We start from the raw sequence: 24,315 nt of genomic DNA, 5'->3' as shown, positions 1-24,315 counted from the left end.
TGAAATTTTGTACTCCAGGCATGTCAAAATCTGTGAGAATACTGTGGACAAGAGGCAAAAGTACAAAACTGAAGACAGTAAACACTTCAACCAACTCCTTCACGAATGCATATTTGGAAATAAAATGACAATATAAAACTATTTTTATGAAACACTTCACAAAGATATAACACTTTTTTACCAAATTTGAAAAACAGGACATTTTTCGTATTGCAGACAGCTTTAATGAATCAACAGTCATCGGTCTTTGATTTTAAACGTAATGTTTTGAGCAGATGATTGACTATTGAATACTTTTACAAGCTGGTATCGGCAGAGGGCCCGATACTGCATACCAGTGGTATCGGTATTGGTGAGTACTAACAAGTAACATGCCGATACCATTAATTCTGGCGCTAATATAGGACTTTAAATGCAGCATCTTATGTTTTGCTCATGCGACATGTTCACTGCATGCCGAGCTAACATATCCCATTGGCCCGTGAATGCTCTGAACCAATGGCAGGACAGCTTGTTCATGTTAAGAAAAAACAACAATTTAGGTATCGGTATAATATCGGCATTGGCATCGGACAATAATGCAAAGCTGGGTATCGGAATGGGTATTGGGGGCCAAAAAACGGTAACGGAACAACACTAATATATATATATATATATATATATATATATATATATAAATAATAAAAGGCACATCGTTATCAATTTGTCAGAGCCAATATTACATTCTCATTCTTACCTACGGCAGTGATACCGATTAACCAGACAGAGCCACTTTCACTCTGGCATCGCTCCTTGCATGCTTGCAAAGTTGCACGTGTGTGACCTGCTCAGATTGTTTCTAATTCTGCTCAGACAAGCCATAAAACACGTTTATTAACTGTAGATCAGAATATGCAAACCACGGACAATTTCTAGTGGCTCACATTATATAGCCTACAAAAAGTAAAAATTTTCTTTGTCAAAGTAAGATTTGTGAATATATCACATTAAAAATTACCATAATTTCTTGAAACTAAACATACAAGTCAAAGAATGTCATAGTGGCATAGGATTTTTAATTTTTTTCCATCTGTGGCCCTTGGTGGAAAAATTTTGGACCCCTACGGTGGATGTTCAGCGGCAGGCACGTGATTTCCTGCATCACCTGTTAGTTGCGAGTTTGTTAGCTGTAGGTCCAGGTCTGGTCAGGACCTGTTTTGACAGGCCTTCTGCCTTTACTCCCTTCGCCTCTATCAGTCTCTGGTCACCCAAGCGCAGGGGGAAACAGGACTGTCGGAGGGAGAGTGGCAGGCTAAGCCCGTCTTAACACAGCATCTCAAAGCACCTCATAAATACGGGCTTCCTTTTCCAATTTCCAAGCAGCCCATCCACCCCTGTCTACATGCTTACACACCGCTCGGTGTCATGCGCTCGGGTGTGAGTGTAAAAATGACCACGGGACATCTGGCATACTTGCAGAGGGTGGAGCTTTGATGTGCTGCTCACCAGTTCAACCCAGCTTCAGTGAGCCAAACCCTCCAAAACAACATTGAGCCACAAATAGGCCTGACGGGTGGGAGATAGCGAAGAACTTTAAATGCAGCCTGGAAGCAGATCTGCCGGTTGTGAAACAAACAACGGCCTTCAATTATTTCTTTGGCATTTCAATTTCTCCTCAGCACATGCTCACACACACACACATCTATTTAATTTTCAAGTGTGGTCCAAAAATCATTATTTGCCTCGTCAAAAGGCGTGAATAGAAAATGGAAACCATCTGTGGCAGCATTTTTTAAAGGGGTTATTCTATGCATGCAGTTCTGTGAAGATTGTTTCTTCATGCCCATCTGCAGACTCACCTGGTTCCCACCACACAGTAAATTTTGTAGAGTACATTTTATTCTAAACAGAGTAGATTTGGTCCCACTATGAACAGAGTAAAATTTACACTTGGAAGAGAGAAACATATTCAGAGTGAATTTTATTGAAAAATATTTTTCATGGTGTATGAGAGAGCTGGCCTATCATCCCATGACAAAAACCTAGTAAAGTTTTCTCACTCCGAAATTCTAAGTACTTTTTTAGTACATTTTCACGGAAGAGGATTAGGGCCAGCGAAGACAGAAAAAACATTTGGCAGGATTCTCACTTTATTCTCAGAATACTGACTTTAAAGTGAGAATAACAGTAGCACTAATAAAGTCAGAATTCTCACTTAAAAAGTCAGGATTCTCAATTTTGACAATTTTCACTTTAAAGTCAGAATTCTGACTTTATTCTCAGAATTCTGACTTTAATCTGAGAATAAAGTCAGAATTCTGACTTTAAAGTGAGAATTCTGAGATTAAAGTGAGAAGTCTCACTTTAAAATCAGGATTCTGAGATTAAAGTCAGAAGTGAGAATCCTGCCCCGCCCCCCAAAAAAATCTCTTCACTGGCCCTAATCCTCTTTTATTTATGTATTTATTATTATTATTTTTTTAAAGTTACTCAAGGGTTGGGGAAGGAACTCACGACCTTCAGCTTGGCAGAGTGCCACTCTACCACCTGAGCTATGCCACTGTAACTCTTTGCTAGTATCCAAGAGGAGACCAAAAATTATTCTTTAGAGGTACGAAGATTCCAGCTGACGAGTGATATGGAATTCCTTGCATTGTTTAGGAATGTCACCCTTTTTTATTGTCTTGAGCAAACGGCTATGCTGAAAACACGAACATTCAATACCACTCCATATGTGATCCAGGTGGAGCTGGATGTTTTAGTGCCATCTAGTGGTGAACTAATAATTGATTCATATGTAAAACCGACTGTTTATGTCAATAGTATGCAAAAAATACGTTGTTGTTGTAGATACATATATATATATATATATATATTAGGGGTGTCAAAATGAGTGCGTTCATTTTGAGTTAATTTAAAGTTTCTTTCACGGCACAATTTTTTTTTACGCGCGATTAATTAACAATTCTTACTTCTTACAGTCACAACGCAGCAGACACATTCACATCAAAATTTAGCAGTAATAAATTTAAAAATATTGCATATATTTGTGGACATTGGGGTCAAGTTGCATTTTACAATTTTAAAAATGTGCAGAATTTTACAAGTTACTTATGATAAAGATGGGTCCACCGCACCACAGCTTACCTTCCACAACTGGGGCCTGCAGGTGGTCGTCACTAACTTCCGTGATTCGGGCCCGTCGCTTGTCACTTTCTTTTTTGCTCTCGCAATCTTCGACTAGCCTTTTTTTTTTTTACTAGCTCCTCCCACTCTTGTTAGCCACTCCAGCCTGTGGCTCCAACTAAATCCTGCTAGCCGCTCTTGTTAGCTGCTCCGGCTAAGTCCAGCTTATTCACAGCGGCTGCCAAGTCACCGTTGCTTGTCGAGATGCTGGTTTGCTCACGCAAAAATAAGAATTGGTGGTAGGTTTGTGAAATGTGCTCTCTGAGCCACCGTAGTGTGCCTGCTCCTGTGTGCTTTTAATGCTATTCTTTGACCACTAGATGACGCCAAGGACTACACACTGGGTCTTTTAGATTATAGATGGCATAATACATCCAGCTGAGACGTCAATGGTTAAAATCCAGTCTTCTGACTTCCTGTGTGGAGTAAGCATGTTTAAGTATTTTCTATGCCTGCGTGGCTCTTCTCCGGGTACTCTGCTTTCCTCCCACATTCCAAAAACATGCATGATAGCGAACACTTTAATTATTTGTTGGTCTGAATGTGATGTGAACGGTCGTTTGTCTGTAAGTGCGGTGTGGCACTTATATGGGTGGTAATGGAACCATCTTTTGGTTTGGCTGTGTAAATGAAATGCTCATTTAGCTTCTGTACTGTATTTCAATGACATACAGTACAGAAGCTTGACATGCACCAACAGTGCCTTCTCTGTCTTAAATGAGGCCACCTGGCAATTTGTTCTGACGGACAATGTGCATCTATATGCACATTTTTACTTATAAAGGGTACTTACTCATTAGAAAACTGAAAGTGCTGTTTGTCATTTGTTGGGGATTTTTAAGGTACATTTAGTATAAGAGTAGTCAAGTAGTTTTTGTGACAGGGATGTGTTTTTAGACTTTAATTCTGTAGGCTAGTCAATGAGGAAACATCATTTAAATAGATTTTAGACAACTGAGGCACACATAATTAAACCGTGTTCATTAAGTGGTGAGTGAACAATATTTTTTTTGTTAATACTAAAATATTTGTTGTACACTGATGTTTATGCCATGGGATGCAGTGGTGTACTTATTGTGTTTTAATTACACATGTTCCTAATATCCCTTATCTGTTATGAATTACTCTATTCCCAGTTTACACAAGTGAGGATAAGAAGGAAATGGATAAGTAAATATTTACATTATAAAACCGTTTAAAGCTTTTCAGTTAATGTATGCCAGTGGTGGAATATACTGCTTGCAACTCCAACAGTCTGCAAGTGGATGTGAATACATATGGCATGCAATAGATGCACTGTACGCACATCAGGAAGGAAGGCTTCACGAGCCTGGCAGCGCGCTTTAGGGAATCACTGACATGAACTTCACCTCAATACGCAAGCGTGAAAACGGTTCCCTCTGCAGAAGACGAATCTTTAGACTGTCACTGCTGCTCCAGCAGCAGAACTGAAGCGGTAACGCAAAACCCTGTCAAGGGATTCTCAAAAGTTAAACTCAGGCAGATGGACTCTCCTTGGTGGGTCCATTTATCGATTCAACTTTTGTGAATTGCGTGACCACGATGGCTGAAATGCTACTAAAACACTCAAAAAGGGATGTAATGAGTCTGGAACGGTAAAAGAAGCTACTCGTGTAGGAATCTAAATGGAAGGTTTTGAACAAGAGTCAAAAGTCGTGGGAAAAACTGTTATGATTGTGTGTTGGGTTGGAGTCATTGAATTGATATAGTCTTGTATGATGTTGTCCTTTATGATGATGAGGTATTTGACCATCTTATTTTGTCAAGTCATTCTTATTTTGTAGTTGCTATGCAGTTGCTCTGAAATGTATTATGGTAGTCTTATTTTGTATAGTCAATTTTATTTTGTAGTTGCTAGTTACTATGTCCCTTATGATTATTTTTAATGATGACGTGTTAGTCACTCTTAGTTTATCTAGTCTTATGCAAGTGCCAGTTGCTATGCTATTAATAATTCTTGAACATGTAAACTGTGCTGAACTATGACATCTGTTGATGGCCCTTTTCTTTCTTTCATTTTTTTAATGTCTTGTAATGTATTATATGTTCAATAAATCAATCATTCTTAGTTTGTCTAGTCACTCTTATTTTGTCATATAGGCTTTTATTCTGTCATATAGAATTGTGCATTGTCATAGTAACAATTAATGAATGACACTTTTGTCGGTTCTTAGCCGAGGTTTCCATAAGCCAATTCTAACACGCAAGATGTCTTCCATGTGTTGGGCATCCAGCCCTGCTCGCTGTGGTTACTTTGTACTTTTGTGTTCTGCATCCAGCCTGATCAAGGTTCATCAAGTTTTCTCCATCAAGGGTTTTCTTCAAGGCCATCTTTATGCAGCCGTGTACTCTGTTGGTACTTTTTATTTATGTTGGTGTATATAGATTCTCTGTTTCCCCCCTCCATCCGTGTCTTGTCTGCATTAGGGGCCTAATTCAATCCGCACCCTACGTGACACAGAATCTTATCTTTATCTTTTGTCTGAACTTGCTTTCCTATTGAAGGAGATTCTGTGACGCCTGTGCAGCTTTAATGAGAAACTGAGGAACAAAAGCACTGTAGCCACATCAAATGAAACCAGGTACAGGTATTACTGTCGATATACTCAGTTTCATGACATGCATTAGACAGCTAACAGGTAAGGAGCCGACTGGCTTTTCAAGGGAAGCCAACAAGAAACACAAATGCACAGCTATATTCCATCCATCTATTTTCTATACTGCTGATCATTCTCATTTGTTCAGGAAATAAAATGATTTGAAATTGATTTTACATGATTTGGTGTGTGAAATTCGTATATATTTAGCAAATGTTTCTCTCTCTGTAAGACTGGGAAAAGTTATGCTGTGCATCAGAACTGACATGTTATAATAGTTGAATGATTTTCTTTAAGCGCTGACTCAGTTGACGTGTCACTGCAGTGAAGTACGGGTGTCTGGGGTAAAGGCCCAGTGCCTCAGAGCTGTGCTCGCTCGTTCTGCACACTGCATGATGAACTTTGTGATGGAAATATATTTCAGCTAGACCATGCACATCAGTGAGATCTGTCTGTTTGTCGTGAGTTTTGGTCCCTCAGAGGCAAATAACTGCTGTCAAATGTCAACGTCTAAGGCAACTTAAAAATACACATTTTAATTGGATATTAATTGGATTTATTTTTAGCATTTATATGCTTTCCTCTAAAACATTTTTTTTTTTTTTTACAAAGTCCTATTGGCAAATGTAATTGAATCTGAACATTTTTAACATTGTATAAAGCTGTGCTAATACAAAAACATCATGTTTGCTCTTTATCACTTGATATCAGATCGCTGCTTTTGTCCACCCGTGTGGTCCATCATGTTGAAGGAATTCAGAGGGATGTTATACAACAATGTTTTTCTCCGTGCTGAAGTTGTAGTGAAACTGTATGGGGAGGAAATACACTATTAGACAATATGACAATACATGCTTAAATGTATGTTTACACTCAAATTTGAAAAAAATAAATAAATAAAAAAAGCACAATATTGTATAGTTGTTATCGCAGACTGCTTTATGGATGTTTTATATATATATATAAATTGAATAACATGGGCATTTCTATATAATTAACTAGGGAATTGTTCTAGTTAACTATGCAATTGGGACAAACAAGTGTGTACATATGCACAACAATGTTATACTGCCCCCTTCTGGTGTTAAAATCCCTTAGTGTCATAACATTTACTGAGCAATCACTGTATTTCCATCAGGACAATATCAAGGCACACCACCTCACAAAAATATCACAAAAAGTAACGTATTATCTCACCTGGGTTCACTTGCAAATTCACCTACTCAGTCAGTATGAAATATATTTTATATACTTGCCCTAGGTCATGAGTGTGAATAGTAGCAGTCACACAAATGGAAGAGCAGCTAATTGTTCTGCTTGTGATTATACGTCATTGTCATAGATGGATGAACAAAAATATATGATTTGTATTTGTAGTTTATAAATAATACAAAATAAATAATACATTTTAGGCCAATTAAATCAAAGTGGCTATTTTCCCACTGCACACTTAATTATCTCAGGCCACAGCACAGGGGTTGGGAATCATTGCTCTAGAAAGGCACAAATCATGATTATCATAATTGTAGTTCTTTACGTGAAATGGGACTTATTTACATTGTTTGTCACATTTGTTTCTATATTCTATTGTGCAAATCTAAATAACTGATAAATAATATACACAAAGTACAAACCACATGAAATTATGTCACAAGTAAAATATGAAAACTTAAACATCATTCTTGTTCAACATGGTACTACTGAGCGTTGTTTGAACGTTGCTGTTTCTCAAACAGTTGTACTACTCTAACAAAACACTAGATGGCGCTATAAGATAACTTGAATCATTGTTCCAGCTCGCTAACAAAAGCAAATGTGCACATTCTATCATTGAACTGCAGGTTCTCTCAATCAAAACACCTCATATTCTGATTTTCATTTACTTAACGGGACCTCGGAACCTGTCACATATCACAATCCTGTTAGTGGGGGTGATTCAGGGCCCCACCACACTAGAATTCAGTTTTAACAGCTGGCACACCAAATAAGGAATACCAGTAAGTATATGTATGTATGTATGAACGTATGTAGCCCATGTATTCAGATGTGGGTGAGTTTGTGTGGATGATGGATGGGGGAACGGGGTGTTATCGGGGCGAGCATGTATCAATGTCTGCCAGTTTTACACACGGGCTGACAGGACAGTGACACACCAGAACATGGGCGGCAGTCGCCCAGACGAGCCCGGCTTCATTTCCTGTTCCTGCTCCACTGCCAAAAATATGTGACATGTTGTCTTCATTAATTCCACCTCTATTTGGAGCGCTCCCTCTCACACCATGCGCACACTGTGTACCTCTGTGCCTCTTCTATGCAACCACATAGGAAGAAACGTACACAAACACGCACGATAGCTCCCAAAGCAATGTTGAAAGGCCATCATGCATAGGTGCTAATGAAAACCCTGTCATGTGTGCACACACACTTCTCCATCTTCACACACTCCCTAAACTAAAATCATTAAGCCAGCCGCCGCCAACATTTTTCCGCAGCGCAAACCACATAAAGACGTCACTTTAAATTGTGTACTAATTAACACTTAAAAAGACACAAATTAGATATGCGTGGCTAAAAGCAATTATAATATCCGCAAGTTTTGCGAGTCATTTGGGAAATGAAAAGAATGCCTAATTGCTGGAACCAACATCATTGAAGGCATAGCTAAAGTGATGTCTGTTAGGAAATGGTCTTATCTACAAGTGTGGCTGCAGTCTTCGATATCAAGTCGGAGAGGACATCACTTTCAGGCATCCATATTTTCAATGTGGTGCTACTTGTTTAAAGGACATCATATCCACTAACAACTTCTGGATGAGAAAAGAAGACAGAAGTAGCAGTATTTTTTTTTTCATTCAAATATTGTATCTTTTTTTTTTTTTAAGACTCAAGAACACACCGGTAAAGTCTTCTCTGGTTCCAGAAAACAATAGTTTACTTTAGTGGAATGAATCAAAAGTTCATCACCATTTGCTAACTAGATGAAGCAATGTCTGGAGAAATTGCACTTTAAATGCTGAAATGCTGAATAAAAAAATATAGAAACATGTAGAATTATATTGAATGCAATGGAATGTTGAAAGATATGGAATTATGTCAAATTGTATTGAATGATTTGGCTTGATATTGAACAATATAAAGTGATCTTGAATGGTAGTGGTGAAAATGCATGCATTGAATTATGTGGAATTATATTGAATTATATTTAATTGTAGGGAATTAAATGACACTTGAGTGAAAAAATGTGGAACTGGAGATTGTGGAATAGTTGAAAATGGTTCAGACGGTAAACTGAACGATCTTAACATTTTGAATGCAGAATGGGAACACATTGTTGAATGTGCCATTGAAAACGAATGAGGATTTTATTTATTTATTTGGTTAAAAAAAAGAAGAAAAAAAAAGAAGAAGAATTATGTGGAATGTTAAAAAGTTTTGTGTGTATGAAATATACCAGAGTGAATGGCAAGGTGAATTGAATTAGCTGAACAATTTCAATTTTGAATAAGATCAATAATACATTTGAGTAGGAACCATACGAGTGTGAACGCAAACCTTCAACCCATACCCTCAAAATGAATGGGACATTTTGTTGGTGTAAAAAAAATGGCATTTTTGTTATTTGGCAATTGGAGGAATGTTGAAAATTGATCCCAATGTCAATTGAATGAGCTGAACATTTTGAATTTTGAATGGGAGTGACTTGTTGAATATCTCATTGGAAATGAATGGGGATTTTTTGGGTGAAAAATGTTGAATTGTGGGAAAACTTTGAATATTTGGGATGAGAAAAATAATAGTGCGCAAAACATGATTTTTTTTTAACATGTTAAAGTTTGACTGGTTTGAATTGGTTGAGAAATGTAGTAGTTGAAGGATGAAAAATCGGGGGAAAAGAATAAAGTGTAAATGTTTTTAGCATTCACACAATTAACACAACCTTCACCAAGAGATTTCACTCAATGTTGTTTGTGTGAAAGCGTGATTATGCAAAACAATACTTCGCTAATTTTCATAAAACTTGCAGAATGGATCAAGAGATACACTGAAACATTTTGATGTTGATCCTGTTGTTTCAATTAGGGCATTAAATGTAATTTTACTGTGAATAATGGACGCATGTTATTGAAGAAAATCGTGCGTATAAATGTTTGGATTTTGAAGGCGCTGATCCAAAGAAGGACTGTTTGGCCTTGGTGAAGGTCTGCGCTCCTCTGATGCTATTCTAGTTTCCTATGAAAAGCACCACTTGTGTTATGTTTTGTAAAAGTCTCACTAATTATATTTCTCCCCTGCTTCTGTAGATATCATCCTGGGATAATAACAAGAGGAGAGAGAAGTAAAAATAACACAATTGTGAGGGATGCTTCCACTTGCAAACTAATTATCAAGCTAAGCTGCGACTTCATCCTCATCAGCCAGGCCCCGCCATTAATCTTGTGCTGTCGTCCACTTCACTAAATCCAGCGTGTTACACTATCTCACATTTACTTCATCAGCTCCAGTGCGGCTGTAATTAATGATTTCTCATGCCCTTCCCTTCCCCATCTCAGCTCACCATGTGTCCGCCTGCTAATCACACCCGCTGAAAAGAAAAGGAGGCGAGGGAGCGACGAGTTGTGGAAGGAGAGGAGAGAGCAGATAGGATGAGCAACCAGGTTGGGCTCACACGCGCAAACACACACACACACGCACGCACGGTTAATGCCTACTTTGACAGTGAGCTTCAATCAGATGACCGTATGACAGCGTGGCGACTGTGTGATTTGGATAGTTTGTGACAGAAGACAGAGGCAGAGTGCAGAACAGACACCTGGTTTGATGAGCGAGTGTTTGCTCCGTAACACATCTCAAACCCAACAGCACCTGTTCTTTTACAGTGGTCTGTCACTTCCTGGCACTTCAGATACCACGCTACCGTGCTAATGAGAGAGAAGGGGGGTGGTTGTCCCTCAATTTAAAGCACACCCATATACTGTACAAACACACACAAACACACACATACACACAGGGTCTTAATTCCTGCAGGCTACAGTGTGTAGAAGGAATTGAGCATGTTCTCTGCGCGAGCTCGTGTTTTCCGGGGTGCTGACTAGGAACTAAAAGAAGATCAAAACCTCAAGAACCGACAACATTCTGACAGATGTTTGATTGAACTGTTTGCGGGAAGAATTGGGGAATAAAAGTCAAGGGCTTTGGAACAGTAGACAAAGCTTTTAAGAGGGAATGGCTGCCTAGCCAGGGCATGCTTTTATTCAATTGGGGCTTAGTGGAGCCAACAGGGTCTCGCTGTCTCAGACACTTAATTACAAGCCCAAGACTGTTTGCTTTGCATTCTGGGCCAGCGGCGGCAGCTGCAGCCGAGCGTTGCAGCCTCTACTCACTTCCTCCTCGATCTCTGCCAGGGATTTGATCGTAATGCCCATTAAATTGACTTGCTGCATCTGAAATCAAAAGCATGGAGAGGAGGGAGAAGGCAAGAGGGGGAAAAAACACAAGGAACATGGCGGTTAGGCTCATGGCTAAGTAAGCATGCTTAAAATCTTTAATCCTCTCCCTCTGTGTCAATACGAACCGGCTATGGTGACAACCGCCGCCAGCCAGCCAAATGGACTGCATTGAGCCAGCCCTGCCTGAGTGCATGCATTCATCACTCAGGGTGAGGGAAAGGAAAAGAGAGCAGATAAAGGGACAGAAAGGAATGAGAAATAAAGGAGTATGGATGAGAACTGAAAGGACAGTGGCGGAATGAGGAGATTTTTGATTTGATTTTGAAAAAATACATTTATTTGCCGCTCTTATTTACATTATTTTCCTAAACACACAGGTCGGCAAAGAACAATTCAATAAGAAGAAATAGAAGAAGAAGAAGAAAAAAAAGAAGTCCGGAAGATCCTTATTGTGCAAAGAATTGCTCCAAATGGCCAAATTCCCAGAATCATGATGTTTTCTTAGAATTTCTCCTAAAACTGAAGAGTAGATCGTAGGAAAGATAAAAGCTATTCCTGAAAAATCCTTCGTCTTAAGAGGAGAACACCTAAGGTGAAATCTGCTCAAAACAGGGAATAAGACTTTTAAGCGGCTTAAGAGTTCCCTAAGCAGAGAACAAAATGGCCAGGCGTGATGATGTTCACGCGTGTTAAGACCATCAAAATCCGCGTCATTTTTCTTGACAAACAGCACATCGCCACGGCAACAGCGTTTGGGGAAATAATAAGCTTGGTTTTTACTTTTCATCTTGAACATCTCTAGATGAAGTTCCTTAAAATGTGACCTCTATCAAAGGCCAACAAAGGGGGCAAAGGTGAAAATTTATGCAAAATGGTTAAGTTTTTCAATTTGAGGGTCCCTCATTATCAGCAATAGTGTTTTTTTTTTTTTTAATCAAGATTTTGGGATGAATCACAGCTTTTGAAATGGCTGATACCTAGCAACAGGGGGTCAACCACACTCCTCACTAAGATGGCAGTTTCTGTCCATTCCTTGCTCAGAATTCTCTGGTAATGTTCTGTAATCATTCCTAAGCTAAGACTCTTTGCTTGGAATTTTTCAGGTTAAGATAGGAGCTCTCTAAGAAGATTCTTAGAACCTTTAGGAGTAGCCTGTGTGGGTCTTGGCGATTCAATAAAACTGAACAGAAAATGGATGCATAGATTTTAAGGTAAATCAAGTAAAAAACTAAAAAAATAAATAACGATGCACCTTAATTTCAATCTTTGATTTGGCTATGCCTGTGGTTATACATTATTAATATAATGTACACTATTATGATTTTTTAAATGTATTCTGTATGATTTTACCTCTTTTGATGTATCACGTAATCGCGGAGCGATCCCAAAGGGCACATCATCCATGGCTGCAGAAAAAGAAAAAAGTTTTTTTTTAAATGTGACTTTTTATACCAAAAATGTCATTGTTTTCTTTATTTTGAGAGTTTGAACAAAACTACATGTGGCATAATGAAGCAACAAAGCTATCAACATCTCCAGGCTCCCCGACACCTCCCCTCCCACCCATCCATGGAGACAAGATGAAAGCCTTTTCTTATTCTTTGCGTCTCTCCTCCAACCCAGCCCTTCCCAACCCTCTTCCACTTTAATTATTCTTGATTATTGCTGATTTTGTCTTGTCAGAGAGATGTTCATCTCACAAACAAAGACACACTTACACCCGGCACAGAAAATTTGAAAGAAGAAAGACAAAAAGCCGGATATCAAATTTGCATGAAAATAAGCCACTGCGTTCAGCCCACAAAAAAGGTAGATTGAAATGAGGACTTGCCAAAAGCACGGTGGTATAATTAGCATTTGACCAAACAAACGAGCTTCAACAGAGCTATAATTAAGCAGGCCTGTAATTAAGTGTATGCCCTTTATCATAATGATCGTGGTTAAAATGGTGTGATGGCTGCCAGTTGATTATTAATGGTGTAACCCGGCACTGCCTGCATCCTGCACTGGAATCAAGGTGTCACCACTGTCAGGCTAGAGTGCCGGTCTTTGTTTATAAAGAAACATTAGGGCACAAATTAACACAAGGTGACAAGAGATACAAAGCTTCTCGGTTACAGCTGAAGGGAAAACTGCAGCTGCTTGGCCTAATTAAAAAAAAGAAAACAAAAAAACTCTCAAGAATCTGGAGTTCCGACGCTTGCCGCAAAGTGCTTTGACAGGGGCCTCAAATATTAGGGGGCCGAGCTTCCAACTAGTGTTCTTCAGCCGCTTGGCACGGAAAAATACATTTAGAAGTGTAAACTGAAGCTGCTCCTGATTTATGGTTTTGGAGCTTGCGGTTGTTTTTAGGAAATTCTCAATTCTGCCTCCCTTTGACACTTAAATCACTTGCTTTGCTTTTTTGGTCGTGGAACAATGTCATCTTTGTAATCTAAGAATGACCCTCGGCTGCCCGGGTGCGGTAAGCTTGTTTTTATTTTGGGCTCCACAGTAGGAATAAAATAACAACCTGGAATGGCAGGCAGAGTAGACCTGATAATAATGAAAATTGGCAGCTAGTGATAGATTCAATTATAGTGTGGAAAATGGCATAGATCTTTGTGAACTTTTTATTCTACTACAACTAAAAAATAGCCCATGTTTAATTGAAATTGTCCTGAGTCTCAACAATTTTTAGTACAACCCTGCTTTGACTGCTACATTCTTTCACATGCGGAATTAGCTGTGTATTAAAAATTGGTGTATCAATACTGTGGTAGTCATGTGTCGTCGTGTCCTTGGGCAAGGCACTTCACACACATTGCCTCCAGTGCTACTCACACTGGTGTATGGAAGGTGCGAATGTTTGGTGGTGGTCGGAGGGGCCGTAAGCACACTCTGGTAGCCACGCTTCCGTCAGCCTGCCCGAGGGCAGCTGTGGCTACTTAAGTAGCTGACCGCCACCACAATGTGTGTGTGAGTGCATGAATCATGTATCCATTCCATTGTAAAGCATCTAATAAAGTGTCTAGAAAAGCGCATTATAAATCTAATGCATTATTATTATTATTTATTTGTCAAATATCGATATTAACTAACAAATAAAAATGTGGGGGTGCATGGATCACTTTTGACTGTTATTGATAGCTTACTTAAATTATTATGTACCAATACACTGCCATACATAATTGCGCTAGTCCATGCCAAACTGGTTCTTTTTTTTTTTTTACAACTAAAATAGCATTAAGAAAAATTAAAGAAGCGTCCTTGCTTGCTTGCCTGACAATTCTGCGTATAAGTTTCTCTCATAATTCAAATGCGCGTGCACACGCAAGAAGGCTATTTTGATTCCGAACTCTTTCCACTGTATCTCTGTATCGCTTAAATCGTTATTTTGATATGTGGGGTATTGTGTTCACACTCTCCAGGCATGACCAATCATCCAAGATGAATCCAAATGTTTCACAAGTCTAACACTTGGACTGAGTGTGAATCAATTAGTCTGGCCTGGAGAGCGGGGTGCGAGGATGACGTTATAAAGAGATGACTGTTTACGATTATGTTTGTCATTTGTGAGCTTAGTTCAATAAACTGAATGTGTGCAGTGTGCATTTGTACCCAATGCCAGCTCGTGCTGTGCAAAAAGGTATGTTCAAGAGCCTAATGAGTTTGGTAGCCGATAAGTTGGTAGTTCGGGCTGGTTGACATTCAAAATGTTTGCAAAAAGCCACTGTGTATACGGGTACAGACGGCACTCTTACCTTTGTCAGTTTACGTCTGTTCATTAATCCTTAAAGATTGTGATCAAAATCAGATTTTAACACGACAGAAGTAAGTGTAAAAAATAGAGAACAACTGTAATAACACACACACTCAAACTGCAAAATACCTCGAGTGCAAAAATTAAACTGTGATATAGCGGGGGTGGGGTTACTGTAACATTTTCCTATTGTCCGCTTGTTAATGGTTTTGAATTATATTGATGAAATTGTAAGAGAAAGTGTCGGCCTCAATATCATATCACATGCAAAAAGTGTTCCCATCTCCCATTCCTGGTAAGTATGACGGCTTGTTTAAATCCATAAAAAAGAAAATAAAAACAAGACAATAAACATGTACTACTACTATCACTAGGAGCAGAGAGAAGGAGGGAATACATTTGAATCAATAGGCGGCCGGCCATGGAGGACCGAGATTGCAGTGGCTGATGGATCTGTGTGGCGTGGACAGATGGCTGCACAGCACTGAAGGCCAGGGACTTTCCTTATTGCATTTAAACCGGGTCTCACTTTGTATTCTACCACCATCCATATAGCGGGGCTATCTTACATCCAGATGAATGGAAAGGTGCTGAAGATGACTTGGTGTTAAGAAATGGATATCTGCACCACAGTAGAATCTAACACAAAGGGCAAAAGTAATGTAAATACAATCTTGTGGCCAGGAACTCCATTATAAAGCACGTTGGAGCTGCTCAAATGGCCAGGCTATGGTCCATTACCTCATGCGTATCGCAGTATGGAAGGATTGGGTAGTTACTTGGCATGTGGAGTATGTGAGAGCAGTCAATAGGAAAACGTCAGCTCGGATTTTTGGTGCGGTGACTGCGATGATGGTGATGATCATGGCGGTGAGCACAGAGGTGGCGTTAAGTAAGGAGGACCCCGTGGCTTGAGTGATTGTAGTGTAAAGAACGGAGTCAGCACAGGCCCCGTGTGGATCATTGCCTTATTAATGGCTCCGTCAGGTGCGATGAGCAATGGCTGCATTGTCATCTCCAATCCCTGGGCACAGATGAATGGCTGTTTCAGGGCGGGAAGGGCTCCCTCCTACGCCATCTTGAGCACTAATCCCTCACCCTTCCGTTGTTGGATGCGCTGTCGCCCAGGACTTTAGCAACGGCATACATTGCCTTTCCAGGGCTCCGGTAGACACAGCCAAGCACACACACTTTATAGTCTTGTACCCAGACACTGACTGATGGCAAAATATGCGTGCTTGATCGAGCATGACCCATATTACCTGAACCACATCTTACAGGTAAAGTTTTAGGAATGTTGATGAACTTTTATTTTACACTTCACTAATCCAACACAACTGCATTGATCTCTGTCTAGTAGTGTTTCCAGGCTAATTCTTCGATGAGATTAGATGAAAATGACTCCAGACCAAAACTAAAAAAAAAAACTCTAGATTTTTTTTTTTTAACTGAAGTTTGCCCTTTATGGACAACAAGCTATACTTGAACAGGTACACAGTAAAATCTGTAAAGTAAATTTGACTCTATTTAGAGTGGGACCAAATCGACTGTTTTAGAGTAATATTTACACTTGGAAGAGAGTGAAATAAAGAATTGAAAAAAAAGACAGCCGATTTACTCCCTGAGCCACGCAGCTACTGCTCTGTTAGTCTATTGCTCGTGTCAGCTGTCTCTTCCTAACACCAAATAGTTTTAGAGTATATAGATCAACACATTGTTTATGGTATCTTGGAGATAAGCAAACAGTAGGAGGGGCATAGCTCAGGTGGTAGTGTGGCAGTCTCCCAAACTGAAGGTCGTGAGTTTTTTCTTGAACCCTTGAGTGACTTTTGTTTTTATTTTACAGAATTTACTGTGCACTCAAAATAGACCTCATGTCACAAGGCCGTTGAATGGCGTGCTTCCTCCCAGTTAGCAAATAAATCATTATGAATGCAGTGGTGCCTTGACATATGAGTTTAATTTGTTCCGTGACCACCCTCGTAACTCAACACTTACATCTCAAATCATTTTTTCCCTATTGAAATGAATAGAAATGCTATTAATCTGATCCATGAAAAAACAGTTCCATCAATTTCTAGCCCGTCATTTTTTTTTTAAAGGTTCTTGTTATTCGTCATTCATCAGAAAAACAGGCGTCCATCAGTATAGACTCTGGTGGGTTTTTTTTGTGTGTGAGAAACATAGCACACTATAATATTACGCTTTATAAAAGGATAAAGACAAAAAAAATAAAATGAACAAGAATTACACCGTTTGTCACTTATGACATGTGACAGTATGCCACATTGAAGAGTCAGCCGCTCTCTTGGATCCTCAGTAGTCTACGACAGTAATATTAGTTGTTCTTCACAGACGATATATAATATATATGATTATTGTTTTATCACTGCCGTTGGGCCGAAACCTTGCACCTCCAAATTAGTCACACTTTTCAGGAGACTCACAAAATGGCATGTTTGTTCTAATGACATAGCATCATGAAAATGTATGTACAACAAATGATGTACAAATGATGTACAAAATAAAAAAATAATACAATCATTTGAAAAAAAAAAACCTCACCCGTTTGTGAATAAATATGAAATTTACCAAATTGTGATTTACAAGGTTTCGGCCTGATGCTACCAATATTATCTTTCTAAATCTCCATGGTTTGTGTTCAGATGACCACCACATAGATGCTAATTGTTAGCTCGTGAGCCTTTGTTATTTTCCAACTGAATGTTAGCATTAAGCTAGCAGAGGCTATGTACAATACAGGTGCAATTGTCTTTGTATTATGTTTGCTTTTTTGAAGACAGTCAACTGCCACATACTCATTGATCTCGCGGGTTCACATATTTGCAGATTTTTTTCGTCATTTCACCCCCCAGGAGTTCGCCTCACCTCCCCCAACCCCCCTTATTTGTGGAAAATGTACAGTATGTAATGTTTATCGGCATTTTTTTGAAGAACTTTTTTGGGTTTGTAAACAAAAAACAAAAAACATCCCATTACATTTCAGTGGGCGGCAATTACAGGTATATGTGGATTCTTGCTACTCGTAGGATTGCCCAATCTTGACAGTAATTTTTTACGATCTGCTAAGTGCTGTTTGCTATGAAGTCACCTGCTACCATAGGGGAAATGTACATATAACATTGTACTAGTTGTAGTATACATATACTGTAAGTTTGGGGGGGGAATCCCACAAGTAAAAAACAAACAAAAAACTTGTATAATGTAATACAGTGAGTGCCCTATAAAGTGCAATGTTGACATGCATGCTACATGAGACGAATTTACAAGTAAAACAACTCAGAAAGTATATTTATTTTATTCAAACAATGTGACGCAGCCTGCTCTCCATATGTAGCCTTGCTAGACACTGCACTACCACTCATGTCACTGTGACTCTCAATTTGAGGGGGATTCTTTATGCAGACCATGGAAATGCTATTCTAGTTGCAGCGCTGGCTCTCTGTCACCTCTGCAGATAATGGTGAGTAGACGCAAAGTAAGCTGGAAGAGGACCCCCCTATGCCCACTCACAGCCCTTAGCCGCACTCTTGACATGAGAAATAGTGGCCAGGCCTGACAGCATCTCGGAGACATATTGTAGTTTATTTTGTCGCCTGGGCATGCCATCTGTGCCATTCCAATGGAGGGTGTGGACTCAGGCTGCTGAGAGGGGGAGAGGGAGAGGGTGCCAGGCTCCGGGTCCCTCAGTAGCTCCGCAGCCACGGCAGGTCATTAGTCAAATTGCCTAATGAGAGGGAATACAAATAGCCCTCTTCCCTGACAGGGGGAATTTTGGAGGTGTCAGAGCTCCTGACCCATACTACGAGAACAGATGATCGCTAGTTGCTATTTTCAGATTCTTTTAATGACTATATGGCTGTATGCAATAATTTTTTTTTATTGCATCGTTATACTGTTTTCCTCTAGACAGAACAGTGCGGCATTTCAATCTATGAAAAACCTATTTAAAATATATTTTTGATAAATTATTCATTTATTTTAGTGTTATTTGTTTATTGAAGCATCATTTAGCACTTGAAAATTGATCATTGTTGATGTCCAATTAATACAAGTAATTTAATTACTTCTTTTTTTTAAAGGAATATACATTTGTGTACTTTTACATATATAATGTAATGCACACAATGGTGCACTTTAAGCATTCTGTTAAGTTGGTTTCTGAGGAACAGCAATAATGTTCCCGGGTCAATTTGACCCAGGCTATATTTAATGAAAAAAAAATGCATTCCAGTATTCATTATTAACTAATTTAATTGCAAATATTTCAAATGAACAATTTACCAACTAAAGTTTCATCATGAAATACTATTTATAGTTCTTTTAGGTCAGTTTGACCCGGGCTAAGTTTAATGTTCCAAAAGCACCCTGATAATGAATTAGAGCTCATGAGTAACAGTTTTTAAAGCAAATATGTTTAAATGAACCATTTTAATTTTTTGTTGATGACGTTTCAATACAAAAAACTATAAATTTGTAGTCCTTAAACTTTAAAATGGGTCAATTTGACCCGGCTGTGTTTAATGTTCCAAAGGCATTTTTATAAATACTTTAATTGATGATATGTCAAAGTGAACCATTTTATTTGTCTAATAACTGTTTATACTTGTTACTCTTAAAATGGGTCAATTTGACCCGTAATATCTAACATTCCAAAACCAATGCAATAAACATGGCTATAGCTTAATATTAACAATTTTAATTGAACATGTGTCAAACTTAACTATAGTCTGTTGATGTGAAGTTTCATAGCAACAACAACAACAAAAAACTATGTTGGGTCAGCATTCAGAGAAACAATCTTATAGCTAATTAATAAAATATATATGTATATATGCAAATAGCTAATATTTGCTATTTAACTTGAAAGTAGGTCATTTTGACCCACAGCATAACAAGAGGGTTAAGGTTTGATGAAGAGAAAACTTTTTTGGGGGGAGAAATCATATTTTGTAACGTAACTCTACTGGATGTAATAAATTGAATGTATTGTTATAGTGATTGGTATCTAACAATGTATGGGGGTAAAGTGCATTCACACTCAGAACTGTAGTTACAAATTCAAATTCCCAAATTCAAATTCCACTTGCTACCTGAGAGATGCATAGAGAAATCTTATGCCGAATGACCCACTTACCTCTCCATCTGAGACACAGATTTCTAAAAAATCGTGATGGAGGAAGGAAGCCAGGAGGCAGTCCCAGTTGGACTATGGCCCATCAATCTTCTAGAAAGTGGGCAGAGGCAGCAACACCTATGGTGAGTTTAATGCTCAATGCTCAGAGAATATGCTAAGTGGAGAAACACAAAAACTGCAGCACTAATTATGTTTGAATAAAAGAAAAGAGGGACAGTATATTAAATTTCAAAGGAACAAAAGCAGAACAAAACCCTTTTAACCATTTTCCAATCTGGGTGATCCCCTGTCCCGGGCTCGCTGTTGCAAAATTAAACGGACTACCAGACTTTAATCAGCAATCAGCAACACTGTGTCTTTTCCGACACTGCCAAGGCACTGCACTGATGCCCAGCTGTGGCTGCTGGTAAATGTGCAGCTGAATGTCTGTATAAATGGCCGGCGCCTCTCTGGACAAGTGTAAAAGCTGGCAGAGGGCTGACAGTAAATTGCATGTGCCGGATGGGACACAGCAGAAGGCACAATTACACAAATCCCCTCTTAATTAGCAGTTCTGGGGGCAAACTAACCAGTAATGATGCGAGGAATGTGGCGAGCTCCGGAAAGCCTAACAAGAAAGGCCTACCAATGCGGAACACTTGCTCATGTGGTTCTGGTTCTCCTGAATTAGTGACTGACGCCAGAGACCTTTTGATCAGTGCAGATACCCGGGTTGGCCTGGTCTCTACAACCCTGAGCCCTCAGTGAGGAACTTGCCCTCTGTACTGTGGAACAGCGGGACCCGCATGCTTGCGGTTGGCATTATTAAGTTCTCCATGCTCACAGTACCAGGCAATGTAAAGTGGCATCTCATGCGGTGAGTAATGAACGGTGCCAGAGTGAAAGCAGGAGGGATGACAGCCAAAGAGGCCTCCTTGGCAGCCACTAACCTGGGCATGCACCAATTTATCATCCCTTAGAACCGATCCACCAATACAGTGCTGCCATTTGCCATTAATTATGCTAATAAGAACACAATTTTTCTCCAGTATAAACAGGCAATACTTATTAGTATTGACTAGTGATGTCAGGTGATTAAAATGTTTAATCGCAATTAATCGTATGATTTCAATAGTTAACTCACAATTAATTCCACATTTTATATCTGTTCTGAATGAACAATAAAATGTAAAATAAACTATAATTTTCGAAATGTTCCTACTTTTGTTAACATAAAAGTGGAAAAAATTTTGAACTAATAGAAATATGGATGCATCTTTTAGTCAGTGATAAAGTATTTTCATAGTAATTCATAAAATTTAGTTAAAATTAAAAAATATGTACTGTACTGTAAAAAACTAGTGTGATATTGATTTGTGATTTGTTGAGGTCATTTTTATGCCACTAGATTGCATTTGTAAGATGGTTACAGCCCAGTGCATTTTTCTTATTATATTAAGAACTATCTAATCTTTAACATGAAGTAACTTGTGAAATTCGGCACATTTTTAAAATTGTAAAACACAACTTGACCCCAGTCTCTACAAATATATGCATTATTATTAAATTTATTACTGCTAAATTTTGATATGGACGTGTCTCTGTGTTGTGGCTGGAATTCCCCCAGTACAGGCTTTCCAAGGGGGTGTTCGTGCATTAAAACAATTTGTGGCATTGAGGGAACTTTAAATTAACTCATAATTAACGCACTAATTTTGATACCCCTATTATTGACACACTATCATTGGTAGGTTTTATTAACATGGTGTTCATTCAAAAAGGTAAAACCAAGAGTAGAACATTATACTCCTACAGGATTGCGATGTACTTACATTATGACTAAAATCATGTTTGAACTTCTCAACAGTTAGCCTTTTACATCCACCAACTTCTGAGACTCTCAGTTGCCGTTTTCCCAGAGCGGCTTCATCCAAAATCACACTAAACTATGTATTAGAAAATCATTCATTACAAACTTAACAAGTCAGCAGAGCCATTAAAAGATCTTTAAGGCATATTTGATCATAAATCTCCTTAAACTATATTTAATGGCTGGACTTTGTGAAATATTTTTATCAAGTTCTAATTAGATGTGTGATAACAAACCCTGCTGTACACGAGGCAAATGAGGGAGCCATGACAGGCCCATCCATTGAGGCTGTCCACGTCTGGACACCGGAACTAATGGAGCTCTGCTTCTATCTCAGGGATGGATAGAACGCAATGAGGGATGAGGCTCTGGAGTCCAGTAAGGTCTGCAAACCTTAGAGGCTTTTAAAAGTCTCTTATTTGACCATTAAAAGGCAACAAAATGCTTGAGCTGATGGTCTATTACTCATGAATGCGCAAGTAAAAAAAAAAAAAAAATAAATAAAAAATAAAATAAAAAAAAAGATTCACAATTTCTTATTGGCACTTCCACACTAAAATTTATCAGATTTTTTTTTTACTTTAACATAGTTAGTTTAAACTTTCCCAATACATTTTCAAGATTTAACTGTCAATCAAGTTATAAAGTACAGAACTGTATTAAAATATGGATGTTCAATACCACTTTTTTTTTCACACTGATACTAATAACCAAGTACTAATACCACTAATGCTTTTGATAAATACAATTTCCCCCCAAACAACAATGATAGATCTTTTTAAAGAAAAACCTATATAACCCAATATAGCAATTCCCTTAACATTGCACGAAATTAATGGCAAACTAGTTCCTGATCATAAAACAGCCACAAGAGAGAGTACCGATACCTTGAAATAAGGCCAGAATCGAACCGATACCAATACCTCGTATTGGCATTCACCCATCCCTATTTTAGAATCCATTTTTCTAAACATAAAAGAAACAGAGCAAACTAGTGTATCATTCTTTTCTGAAGACTTTGTCACAAGGTAAAACAACTAAACAAAACTCAGATTGCGTGAAAAGAACATCATTTTAGTGAGCATCACATTTAATCCAACCATTGCACACAATGCTGAGTGCCATCGAAACATGAGAGGCTTCACCAATATTATAACTCACAAAACTCTGTGACTTGGAGATGACAGGGTGATGAATAATTAAAGTTGAGTAAAAGAGATGCTATTGTCCTTATAAAAAGGCTACAAGCAAAATGTTACCATTGTAAAAAAATAAATAATCCATGACTTTGTAAATGTATTAGTGTTGTGTGTAAATATTCCTTAGACGAGAGCGCCATTGTTCTCCTGAATGACTTTCTGCTTTCACTTTCGCTGACCATGGAAATTAAGAGGCAAAGCTTGGATTTTAAGAGCGTTCTTTTCATGTCTTGATGTAAGCTCTGGCATGACTTCAGACATCAAGATTGGTTTCATAGAAATCCCATTCCATCGGAACGAAAAGCGCAGCAGTAAATCTGCCCATACCTCCCCCATAACACTTCCATAAATGATTCATTCAGTTCAGTTTAACTGATGCAAAACAGAAAGACAGTGAGCTGCGGCTGCCTGACTCGTGTTGCAAGTGGAGTACAATCCCGGGCAGTGAAAAGGATGACACACAAGAGAATGACATTCTCTAATAAGAGGTTTTGTGGCACTAGCCAGAGGTTGTGTGTGTGTTTTTTTAATCCCTCAGACTAAATCGCTGTGTTATTCGAAAATATCGCCCCAGCAGTACAGAAACAGTTGAGATCCATCACAGAGTGAGATAAGGACTCAAATGATCCCCACCCCCGCCTCCGCGCAGCCTGGCTTAGAACAGCACAGCAAAAAATAAGATGGAACTTTTGTTTGAAACCTGATGAGAAACCTCTTAGTAAAAGTGCTACGCCAAAATAATCTTTTTTCTCCAAGTTAGTCAATCAAGCAACGATGTAGTTTGAGGGGAAAGAAGAGAAAGGAAGTAATTTTGCTTAATCAGTGAGCACCATCTGGAACAATTAACCAAATTCCACAGAACTCAGAGGATCAGTCATATTGACTTATTAAAGATCCAGAATTATACAAGTTATAAATCCTTGGAAAAACGGAGCCTACGCCTGCCTGTCATGACTATTTTAACTTCAAATACAGTGGAATACTTGATAAGGCTGAAAAGAGGAGATTAATATATGCAAATTATGTTGAGCATTTAAAAGCCCCCCAACAACTGTCTTGCTTTTTTCCTGTCTCTTATTACAGGGCTTTATGTTTTATTCATACGCCAACTTACCTGTCATTCCATAAGCTGCAATA

General features: G+C 38.6%; 1 protein-coding gene across 1 annotated transcript in view; it reads right to left on the bottom strand.

Annotated features, from left to right (window-relative positions):
• Nucleotides 1–6,550: 6,550 nt before the first annotated feature.
• The window catches only part of mvb12bb (multivesicular body subunit 12Bb), a 39,983-nt gene continuing 22,218 nt past the window's right edge, over nt 6,551–24,315 (bottom strand). Inside the window, exons 7-9 of the mRNA XM_077561007.1 lie at nt 12,581–12,636; nt 11,165–11,224; nt 6,551–6,592 (exon numbers count right to left, since the gene is read on the bottom strand). Of these exons, the coding sequence (XP_077417133.1) occupies nt 6,551–6,592; nt 11,165–11,224; nt 12,581–12,636 (158 nt within the window). The remainder of the gene's footprint in view (nt 6,593–11,164; nt 11,225–12,580; nt 12,637–24,315) is intronic.

This window comes from Vanacampus margaritifer, chromosome 3, assembly GCF_051991255.1.
Source record: "Vanacampus margaritifer isolate UIUO_Vmar chromosome 3, RoL_Vmar_1.0, whole genome shotgun sequence".
Taxonomy (NCBI): Eukaryota; Metazoa; Chordata; class Actinopteri; order Syngnathiformes; family Syngnathidae; genus Vanacampus; species Vanacampus margaritifer.
This window is presented reverse-complemented; position numbering and strand designations above follow the sequence as displayed.